General features: G+C 39.6%; 1 protein-coding gene across 1 annotated transcript in view; it reads left to right on the top strand.

The window, feature by feature from the left end:
• LOC140228636 (wee1-like protein kinase 2) overlaps nucleotides 1-12,473 on the top strand; it is a 173,856-nt gene that overhangs the window by 90,320 nt on the left and 71,063 nt on the right. Inside the window, exon 4 of the mRNA XM_072308884.1 lies at nucleotides 10,195-10,316. Coding sequence (XP_072164985.1) covers nucleotides 10,195-10,316 — 122 coding nt within the window. The remainder of the gene's footprint in view (nucleotides 1-10,194; nucleotides 10,317-12,473) is intronic.

The raw sequence follows: 12,473 nt of genomic DNA on the forward strand, positions 1-12,473 counted from the left end.
AAGTTAATTACTACTACTAAGCAGTGATGCCTTCTACTTATGTGGCACAAGATACCTCTATAGCAACATAAAACCTGTCTACAATTCCGTTATTGGGTCAAACAATAACAACCTGGAATTTCAAAGAGACGAGCGAGACGCCATACACCTGGCCTAGAGTTAATTTATTCAGTTGCCCTTCCTGCTCCAGTTGAGTTATGTAAATTATTTTCCGACCTGTCTTGTGCAGTGTAAAAGGAACAAACGTAGAGGAAAGGAAAGAGAAAACGAAAGGTGGCAAGCGGGGCACTGTATACCAAGGGCAGTTTACAACATTACGTATGATAAATGAAGCAAATCCAACCTCCAGCCTCCGACAAAAAAAAAGGGGAACTTGAGTGACTGTCTGTCGTGGGGTAATGACATCGGAATGAAGCTGAACTGCCAAAAGAAAAACAAAGAAAGAGAGAGAAAAAAAAAAAATAATAGCGTCCTGCGGGTCCCGAACATCTCGTCCTAAGGTAGTGCATAATGACCATGCAGCGCGCTATTAAGCGACTATAAAGCCACACGGCTGTCCCGAAGATTGGATATGAAATTCATATCTTTATATCATTTACAACATCAAAAAGTTCATTACTACTACTAAACAGTGATGCCTTCTATTCATGTGGCACAAGATACCTCTATAGCAACATAAAACCTGTGTACAACTCCGTTATTGGGTCAAACAATAACAACCTGGAATTTCAAAGAGATGAGCGAGACGCCATACACCTGGACTAGAGTTAATCAATTCAGATCCCATTCCTGCCAGTTATCTAAACGCACACGTTCCTACCTATCCTGTTACAATATAACAAGAACCAATGAAGAGAAAAGGAAAGAGCAAACGAAAGGTGGTAAGCGGGACACTGTAACAAGGGGCAATTTACAACATTAAGTGTGACAAAATTAATGAAGCAAACCCAATCTCCAAACTCCATTACAAAACAAGGGAAATAGAGCAGCGGTGTTCACGGGTTACGTATACTTGATAAAATAATACGATAAATGACATCAGAGTAAAGCTGAACTGCCGAAAAAAAAAAAAAAAAAAGAAAGAGAAAAGTTCTGCGGGAGTCGAACTTCTCGCCTTCCGTTATGGCGTTATGAACAGCCAGCGCGCTAAGCGATTACGCCACACGGCTGTCCAGGAGATTTTATGCGAAACTTAAATGTATAATAACACTATCGTGACAGTGTTGCCTGAGATGGCGCTATTCAGCTTCCCACAAGTGGCCCCGTGGATTCGACCAATATACAGTTGCAAAGAACAATCGGGAATATTTCTGTACAGATTGCATTCTCATTTTTAGTTTTTAACTACAAAATTGTCGACCTGATGAGGAGATTTGAAAATATAAAATGCATGATGACTGCAGCTTATTGTCTGAGCTACAACATACTTAAGTTTCAGAGGAAATGGAGCAAAATCAGCTGCGATAAAGGTGCTTAAACGTTGTCAAGTCAATGCATGATCTAAAAAACAAATCACCTCCCATAGACATAACACGTAAACTTGTCCGATTTTGTGTCTTTACTTTTAATCACAATTTAAAGTATGATGACGTCATCAAATTTCAAAACCATGACATGGACTTGAAAGGCAAATGTTCAAAATACAACATATCTGAATTTGGGATAATATTGAGCTTAAACAATAGAGATACGAGCAAATGAATGTCAGAAACAGTACCTCAAAAAAATTAATTCCACTTTTTTGATTTCAGATGATGATATGATGACGTCATCGAGTTTTCCTGGCAATATTGATACTTGAAACGTTATTTCCAATTCATATGCTTTTGTAATATGCTATAAAAACATAGGGTCACTGGACGTTTTTAAGAGTCTATGGCGAAATAAACAAAGACATGTTTTTCGCTATATTTGCACATAGAGGCGAACACGAAATTTCAACTTTGACGCCAGTGCATTCCTTTGTTATAGGTCAAAATTGATCGGAAATCAATGGATATTGTTACTCAATGTATCAGGAATCCAAATCTGTCAAAAAATGTGCATTTTCATGTTGCTTACGCGAAAATACGCGGACGGACGCGGACGCGCGGAACGCTTAAAATTGTCTGAAACATCGAGATTTCCCATTGGAAAGTTGTTTTGACCCTTTTAAAAGTTTGACGCGCGCGTACGCGCGTGTAATGATGTCCTAGGTAATTAGCACTGAAAAGTAAGATAGAACGCGACATGAACTTTATGTCCACCGAAAATGATACAGAAATGACTTTTAGTTATGAAGTTATGATCGATCATGTAACATGGTCTGAAAATCACAAAATGGCGCCTAGATGACGTCATAGATATGTTACTGGCATGAAAACGTTATTGTGGCTAGATTTTGTCATGAGACATGTTGACTGAAAATTTCATGTTATTCCGTAATGTCATTCTTGAGATATTGACGACACAAAATTGTCCAGAAAGAAAGAAGAATAAAAAAAAATAAAGAGAGATTTTGACAATCACAATAGGTGATACGCTGATAGCGTATCACCTAATAATAGTTCTTGACTCGAGTCTGACTTCCATGCGCCTTCTTGCAGTTACCCCGCAGTTGCCCATGGATACGATGCATAAGTAATCAACTGTTTACAGAGTTGTACCTACCCTACTGCTCCTGCTAGATTGTAATTGAGAGCGATTGTGATTTTATCGGTGGCGTTTAGTTTTATAACCCTATCCAATAAGAAAAAAGACATATTCAAACATCAAATGGTGTGACAGTTTTTGTCAGAATTCCCTATCAATATCACTTCGTCTGTTGAGAATGAGAAGGGCTTTAAGTCTTCTCGAACACTATGGGTTTTGTGGTCACTTAACGCCCTTATCATCCTCAACCGACGACGTCTTGTTGCCACAATAGTTTTCAGATTTCACTTGCTTCATTATCGAAGCTGTTGGACATTTGAAAGAACTGCTTCATAAGAAATCACTTTTGATTTATAATTTATTTTCACCAACAAGAAATTTCATCGCTTATTTTTTTTTATTAGTTTAATGTCATAATATTTCATGATGGTATGTGTTCTGTCTTTACATGGCAAGATGGGATTTTTTTTTTTTTCCATCCAGGGTCAAAGAAGAAAGTGGCAGAAAGGAAACAAAAAGGATAGGGAGGAAATGAAAAGGATAGAATGAAACACCTGCGCAGCAGGCTCTTTTTTTTTTATTGATTCAGGCATGAGATTTCTCTGCGGATCCGCGGATTTCCGCGGATTTTGAAATTCTGGGGGGAAAATACAAAGTCGGGAAACTTTCCGTGATTTCTTAATTATTTATTTTTTTTTTTTTGCAGCCACCATACCTCTGACGAGTACTGTATAAAGCAACGGATGCTACGTGTGTGATACCGTAATAGCTGTGATGTATCGGCATTGCATTGTGTGAATGGTGGTGAGTGCATTTGTCAGTGGGCAGCTGTGCGATGTTGCATGCACGATGATGCGTGAAATGGATGTGAAACGTGCGTGTCGATCAACTTCTAGCTAGCTTGCAGTGTGGTGTGATATGATGCACACATGTGTGAGGCTGTAGCTGCGTATTATCAAGGAGCTTCGGCATGCTGCCGCAGCGTTCAGCGCAATGCGCTGCTTTTGTATCCCTCCCGCTGATTATGTTGGCGTGACCTACATTTGTCATCAAGATTTTGTGGACCGGTGAGAGTATTTTTTTTCTTCAACGAGAAAATGAAGACCCTCGATAAGGATGACCCTCGTGTAGCTTGTAGCGGATATTGACAAAGATGTCTCCAATAAGTTCAAGTGGCAGTGGTTGGACTATGAAGTTGATCTCCCAGCACCAGTTTCGTCTTCTAGGCCAGCGTGTCAATCGACTTCCTCGGAACCTCGAACTTGTGATAGATTCTACTTCATCTGCCGCAAGGATTCGCTTTACATTCTGGACTTCATCCAACAATACTTCACCTGGTCTACATTAGCTGTTTATGGACTTAACCGGGTCTACAAGTATACCTCCTGTAAGGTACAGCTGTTACATGAACGTAGAGACGGTCAACAATGCTGAGCTGCATGTATGATTTATTTTCAGCTGTCTTACATACATGATTCTCTACATGGACCAAGATCAGCAATACTTTGCCTGGTCTGCGCACTGTAACAACCTTAAACTGTATGGACTAATAAAGATAGCCAACAATGCTAAGCTGTGATTTATAACACTTTCTTTTTTGTACCCGTATGAACTGAATCCAGCAAGACGTCAGCTGGGTGTACATTACTCACTGTGATGTATTATGGCCTCACATTTGAGTAGGTATAACAGTTAAGCATATAATTCCTTCCTTTAGATTTTGCAAGTGTCATTCATGAGTTCAATTATCACAATGTTTCTCTGTAAAATGTACCTCATAACAATAGTAAATTTCAGTTGTAAAATGCATTAAAATGAGTTTTTTCATACCTTAAATTTCAAAAAGTCCTCACCATGGGAGGGGCGACACCCCCCTCCTACACCCTCCCCCCGCTCGGTCGCTCCGCTCCCTCGCAAAGTCCTCTTTTTTTTTACATTTCTCTGTCTCATGCCTGTTGATTTAACACAATAGATCCAATATTTACTAGAACAGAATAGACCTGATGCAAACTTATTGTCAAGCTTTTGGTTGAGTTTCTTCAGATACATGAATTTGGGTAGTACTAAACCCTGAGTGAACAAGCAAAAGGAAAAAAAAAATGATAAAATGCAGGTCTTTAGACCACTCCTGTGCACAAGCGAGCACAGCCCCCGTTTCAGTGTCACTCTCGTCATCGGCCTAGGCTACTCGCAGATCGTGTCGTACTCGCCATCGTCAACCTCATGGTCACACAAAATAAATTGCATCATCATAAGGGTTCGTACATGTATCAACATCACCAGAATCATTATCATCATCATCACTATAATCTCAACCACAGCAAAACCCTTAATATCACTCCCATCATAGTCACTCTCACAAAACACGTCAGCAAACGATACAGACATCGCAGACCTAGCTAGACATAAGTTGTATACAAAATGAAACGGAGGTGGAAAACTAGTAATGAATACACGAAGTCTATCAACGATGGCATTTTACTGTAGAAAAAAATACACAGAACATCTTGCACCGGAAAAAAAAAAAATTGAGGTAAAAACTACAATGAGGAAAACTAGGGTGAAAACCCGATGCTTGGAAGACGAACGATGAAGACACTTTACAGTAAAAATGCTTACACGGAAACAAACGAGTGGGTACCATACAAAGTATGATGTTCTCGCACACACGTAGATAATCTACCTAGTTATCGTGTTCAATCAAAAAACTCAACAAACACTCGGACAAAAACTCACCTCTAAATTCTAAAACGAGATAATCACTTTAAAAAACGAGACATGAAACTCGTCACACTGACGAGTTAGGTGATACGCCTGGGGTCATCAGATGTCGGTCATCTGTGATCGACAAAGAAAAGAATGTGATATAGGCACCTTGAAGTTATATTGAGCGTGCATGCAAAACGGTTTCTCTAACCACTCGGCCACGGGACATCCACGGAAACGGTAAGGCCGAAAAAAAATGTATAGATATTACAGGGGGAAAAAGTCAATGCCCACTCAACAATTGTGGCCGCGTGAACATGTATTGCATTGCTAGAAGGAAATGCGGCCTTGTAACGACTGAGGTCGCTGTGCCATTTCTGGCAATTTCGGAAAAATACGTCCCGCAGACATAAAACCTATAATCGGCTGATTTTGATACCTTGCCTTTAATCACAATTTTCAGTGTGATGACGTCATCAAAGTACAAAACAATGACATGGACTTGAAAGACAATTGCTCAAAGTACAACACCTCCGTTGTCGTCATTACATACTATTTGACAGAGTCAGGATGCAACATTCTGCAGCAGTCGAAGCAATGTGGTCTCCAACACAAAACAGAGGGATATTGTGTGTGTGTGTGTGTGTGTGTGTGTGTGTATAGGTGCGTTTATATACGAACGTAATTTCTACATGGACGAATGTGTAATACACCATTGAAGAAAAAAAAAGTAAAATAGCTAGGTATTTTGTTTCGTGATCTTGTGGGGTTCGAACCTGCACGAGTGCAACCTCACGTCTCTGAGACGGCGCCTTTAACCACTCGGCCATACGTCTCGACGAGAAAATATGAGGAACGTAAACTTATGTATGTGAAAGATGAATCAGGAATCGATTCGTCCACATTCCATTCTCATTTTCAGTTTTAAACTGCAAAATTGTCAACCTCATGAGAAGATTTCAAAGAACAAAATGCATGATAACTGCAGCTTATTGTCTCAGCTACAACATACTTAAATTTCAGAGGAAATGAAGCAAAATCAGCTGAGATAAAGTTGCTTAAACGTTGTCAAGTCAATGGATGGTTTTAAAAAAAATCACTTCCCATAGACATAACACGTAAACTTGTCCGATTTTACATCTTTACTTTTAATCACAATTTAAAGTATGATAACGTCATCAAATTTCAAAACCATGACATGGACTTGAAAGGCAAATGTTAAAAGTACAACATATGTGAATTTGGGATAATATTGAGCTTAAACAACAGAGATACGAGCAAATGAATGTTAGAAACAGTACCTCAAAAAAATTAATTCCACTTTTTTGATTTCAGATGATGATATGATGACGTCATAATGTATTTCGGGAAATATTGATACTTGAAACGTTATTTCCAATTCATATGCTTTTGTAATATGCAATAAAAACATAGGGTCAACGGACTTTTTAAAGAGCTATTGCGAAATAAACAAAGACATGTTTTTCGCTATATTTCCACATAGACGCGCACACGAAATTTCAACTTTGACCCCAGCGCATTCCTTTGTTATAGGTCAACATCGATCGGAAATCAGTGGATATTGTTACTCAAAGTATCAGGAATCCAAATCAGTCAAAAAAATTGCATTTTCATGTTGGTTACGCCCTCTGCGCGCGAAATTGCGCGGACGGACGCGCACGCGAGAAAATGTTTGAAACGCTTAAAATTGTCTGAAACTTCGAGATTTCCCATTGGGAAGTCGTTTTGAGCCTTTTAAAATTTTGACGCGCTCTTACGCGCGCGTAATGAAGACCTGGGTAACTAGCGTTAAAAAGTAAGATAGAGCGTGACCTGAACTTTATGTCCACCGAAAATGACGCAGAAATTACATCTAGTTATGAAGTTATGATCGATCATGTGACAAGGTCCGAAAATCACAAAATGGCGCCTAAATGACGTCATAGATATGTTACTGTCATGAAAACCTTATTGTGGCTAGATATTGTTATGAGACATGTTGACTGAAAATTTCATGTCATTCCGTAATGTCATTGTTGAAATATTGACGACACAAAATTGTCCAGAAAGAAAGAAGAATAAAAAAAAATAAAGAGAGATTTTGACAATCACAATAGGTGATACGCTAGCGTATCACCTAATGAACAAAACACTCTCAGAAGTACGATTGTACTCTGAGAATAAAAGAAATAGAATGATATGAAAGCAAAAGAGAAAAAAGAGAGAAATGGACGGGAAACCTAGAGAAGTTATGCCACACTCACTAACGTAATTCGACACACAGGTAAACAGATATCACACACTCTAGAGGAGATCGATATCACGATACCGCGCGTAAGAAATCACTGCAGTTGCTGGGGCAACAAAGATACATGCGCGCTGTAAACATGAATATTCATTAGTTTCTCAGCAGGCTCGAACCCCTGGTAGGTGTTTTAGCCAATAAGAGACATTCTAAAATAGATTTCTTTGCATAAATTATATTTCAGAGTCCCTGTAAGGATCTCTGTGATTGGCTGAAATTATTCTACAGCTCCTGGCCAAGTCTGAGGTCGTAGGACGCCCTCTTTTGGTCATAAATAATGCACCCCACGTTGGATGTGGGGTATTACGCGAATGGGTTAATATTTTGCCAGTTATGTGAAACTGTCATCACACAATGTCAAGACATTGTGCTATAGACCTATTCGGAGAACTATGCATTATGGCGGAGGCATACCAGTCGCCATAGCGACATTTCTAGTTGCTTATATTTTACAAGTTAAAACTGACCCCATTCAAGCTTGCAATAAGAAAATATAAAGCTAGAGAGATACGTAGTACTTCCATTTACATGCGCACAAATTCACCGAGCAGAGTTCGCAAATCCAGTGCGTGACGTCAGGCGAAATGTGCGGCTTTTTTGACGAATTGGGGGTACTCAGGCTCTACCAAAACATATCTACCATATCTACCATATCTGTGATCGTTTTACATCTTTTAGAATAGCTCAAGTGACGGAACGTCACCTCATTACATTCTATGACTTCTGAGCTTCTCATTGATGTCTTATTGCAAAAATTGAGCCTTCGCTTTGAATTTCTACTTTAAGTTACACATTTTACCAAACATGAAGGTCGCAGGCAGGGGTCAATGAACTAGAGGGCCCAATGTTCAATTTTTACAGCGTGTTTCGATTATGGCTCATAACTTTTGATGTATATGTCCGTTTGTGACCAGACTTGGATGGTAGATGTTTCTTGGGGAGTTCAAGGTCACCACAAGGTCAAAGGTCACAGACAGGGGTTAATGAACTTCCAGGAGTTAGAAAAGCATTAATTTCTTCTATGCGAATGGGTGAGACACATTTTGGCACTTGCCTTATGTTCTATAAAAAGGTAGTGAACCTCAGTTATTGGACTGTGATACAGAAATGCATTGCATGTAATAGTCTCGTAGAATTTTTTCAGACCTTGAAAAGTTGTTAAGTATAAGGTTCTTTTGTTAATTCATGCTCTAGGAGGGTATTGAAGTAAATTTAGCTTGGTTGCCACCTGGGCAACCGTGGGCAGCTTTTTAGCTCCCCTGAGCCAAAGGCTCCAGTGAGCTATTGCAATCGCTCTTCGTCAGTCGTGCATCGGTCGTCGTCTAGCTGTCTCTTTGTGAGTCACTTCTTTCATTTGACATTATCTTCCCAAGTTTGTTTCCAACACAGTGACATGAAATCTAACCAGCCATCTTGATGAAACATTACTTTACCATTTTTAGCTCACCTGAGCCAAAGGCTCGAGAGAGCTATTGCGATCGCTCTTCGTCCGGCGTCCGGCGTGCGTAAACTTTTTACATTTTCATCTTCTTGAGAACCCTATGACCAATTTTCACCAAACTTGGCAGGTAGCATCTCTAGGGGGATAGGATCTCAATTTGTTCGAATGGGCAACATGCACCACCTAGGGGCCCCCAGGGGGCCCAAACCTCCCGAAATCAAGGAATCTTTAAAAAAAAAAATCTTCTCTAGAACCAGAAGTGATAGGGCTTAGTTAATACTATGAGTTAGTACACTGATGACTGTAGTTTCAAGTTTGTTCATGGTGGAATCAGGGGTGCCCCCCCCCCCCCCCTTGGGACCCAGGAGAGGGGATGGGGAGGGGTTCTAATGGGGCCTGATTTGTACTCATGTTCATCTTCTTGAAAACCTCATGATGAATTTTGACCAAACTTAGCAAGGAGCATTCCTAGGGGGATAGAATCTGAATTCCTTCAAATGGGCACCGTGTCCCTCTTGGGGGGGGGGGCCCCTAGGGGGCCCTATCCCCCCCCCCCCAACATTAAGGAATATTTAAGATCTTCTACTCTAGAACCAGAAATGATAAAGCAAAGTTAATACCATGAGTTTGTATATTGATGATTTTAGTTCCAACTCCCCCCCCCATTGATGATTTTAGTTCCAACTCCCCCCCCCCCATTGATGATTTTAGTTCCAACTCCCCCCCCCCCCCCCATTGATGATTTTAGTTCCAACTCCCCCCCCCCCCCCCCCAATTGATGATTGATGATAGGAGGGGGGATCCGTATGCAGACCTAAGTTTCCAATGTTCTCAGGTAAGAGTGTGCAAGAATGCATGGAAGGTGAAATTGCGATACTCAGGTGAGCACGTGACCCCCGGGTCTCTTGTTCTGTTATGTGAGATTTAAAGATCAAGTTTGAAATGAAACTGTGCTGTTTAAATTTTTGCTGCTAATCTTTGCCAAACAAATACTGTAAATATGAAAATTGTTTTCCATCTTCCATCTTCCAGACTTTTTTGTCCCCAACAATGTCAATGATACATAAATAATATGTTTATTCCTTTTTGTTTTCCTGTGTACAATATATAGGCAAATGGCCTTAAATGAAGTTTACGCCCACGCAGTGCTAGGAACACACATCCATGTGGTGCGGTATTACTCTGCCTGGTCGGAGGATGGTCACATGATCATACAGAACGAATATTGCAATGGTACGTGTAAGGCATAGTAGTAAACGATCATGCAAAGTATCAAACCCTAATATACACTTGTATACCCTGACTGATCATCATCTTGAAGATTTCATTCTGCCAGAAATGATATGACATTGTATGCTGTTCTTTTTTCTACCAGAAAAAAAAAAAGTTATTGTTGGGTGTTTTTGTTGTGTTTTTTTTTTTTTTTTTTTTTTGGGGGGGGGGGGAGGGGTACATTGGCTTAAAAACATTTCATATTTAGCAAATCCCTTAAAAAAGTGAGTGAAAACTAACATTCTAAACTAAAAAGGAAGCAAGTCAGCATACAAATTAGCAGTGTACTGGGGAAAAACAAGGTTCCTTGTGTAAATGGGACACCATGGTTTACCGCTCACACAAGGAACTTTCCATTTTTGTATCTCAATACCTATTTTACGCTAGTTTTACGTTTGTTTTGATACAAGTGGTCATTTTGATATTAAAAAAAAAACACTCTATGACACTATTCAAAGAATCACACAGCCCTAATTTTGGGACAGGAAAAAGATTCACCAAGGTTCCTTGTGTAAGCGGGACAGCAAATATTCATTCTGCATTTTTTTAGACCCCCACCCACTCATGTGTGTATGGGGTTATTTAGGGCTCACTCTGAGGTTGGGTGGCCTGTCAGTCAGTCAGTATGTACCAAAACCATCTTTCAGCAATGCTGAACATTTTTTTTTCACTAAAAAGCATACAAAAGTATACTACCTGAGCGATTAATGGGACAAAAAACAGGATGTTAACCACCAAAGCAACAACAATGAAGGGATTATCAGATTAAGCTGAAATTAAGCATTCTCTATTACCATATTCTCTTCGTGAGTGCAGTAAACTTTCAAAGCAGTAGCATCATTCTTTAAAAAGTTATTTGAGTTGAAAGTGGAGAGTGTGCAAAGCATTTTCAGGAAATAAAGAGGGACTTCTAAGAGATACCTGGTCATACTACTCTGCCAAAAAAAGGGTTGTAGAAAAACTGCTGAAAACACTTTCACATTGATTTCATGATCCCAGACTCTAAAATAATGTAGAAGAAAAATGGGTCTTTCAGAAAATATGGAAAATTCAAAATTGACTTGGTTGACCCATTTCACTTTTTTGAGTCCTCATGCAAATTCAAGGGGTGTGACTTTGTGTTGGTTTTGTGATGCATGGTTACATACATTACTGCTTTTGGCGAGTTAATTGCACTATATCGCCGCACCTGTTTAATGCACTTTTTCCTCCATACTTTCATTTAACATAATGATAAAAGTAGGTGCATGTATACATGACGTACTGCACAGCAAAGAGAAAAGGTTCTTGACCATGGATCAAAGGTCAAGGGAAAATGTTCAAATGCTACAATTTTCCCATGTTTTGGAAATAGCTCAATGTATTGTCATGAAAATGGATGTTAGCAGTTACTGGGGTCAAAGAGCAAGAGTGAAAGGTCAAGTGAAAATGCTCAAATCCCCAAATACCAGGGGCCGTATTCTGAGGGCTTATTAAGTGTCTGATTAGCACTTAATTATCAAATTGGTATTCTGAGAGCTTAATTAAGTAGGGGGTCTATTAACTACCATGACAACAAGCGTTTTGGCGGGAAAGTCTTACGCGCTTGATCGTATTGATGCGCTTGCACTTCTAAGAGGACTTAATCATAGAGTTAATTACAAATCGGTATTCTGAGCGTGTGATTAAGTATGAAAGTTAATGGAAAACTTAATGATACCAAAGAGTGTCATTAACTACTCCGATATCACGCATTTCAGCGTTTTTTTCTCGGCCAAAACGATGCTTACCGTCTTCGGTAACCGAGGTGCAGTTGAGTCTTGTTGTCATGGTATCCATATAATTCAGAGAAAAAAGAAATATAGGCGATCTTTGAGGAATTTTGTCATTTTATGTGAGCTCTTCGCGTGCATAGGTGAAGGGTTGTAATAAAAATCTGGAGTGTGCGCACAGAGCTCTTGCATTGTAATTACGGGGGGTGTGTGGAGGAGCGCGCATTGAGGGCATATTTGCGGGCGTGATCATCATTTTGGCTTCTAACAACACGTCTGATTGGATGGAATAACAATTAGATGGGAGGAAACTAAGATAATCATAGGGGACTTTAAATAATCATACCTTAATTACGTCCTCAGAATA

Source organism: Diadema setosum, chromosome 5 (assembly GCF_964275005.1).
Source record: "Diadema setosum chromosome 5, eeDiaSeto1, whole genome shotgun sequence".
Classification (NCBI taxonomy): Eukaryota; Metazoa; Echinodermata; class Echinoidea; order Diadematoida; family Diadematidae; genus Diadema; species Diadema setosum.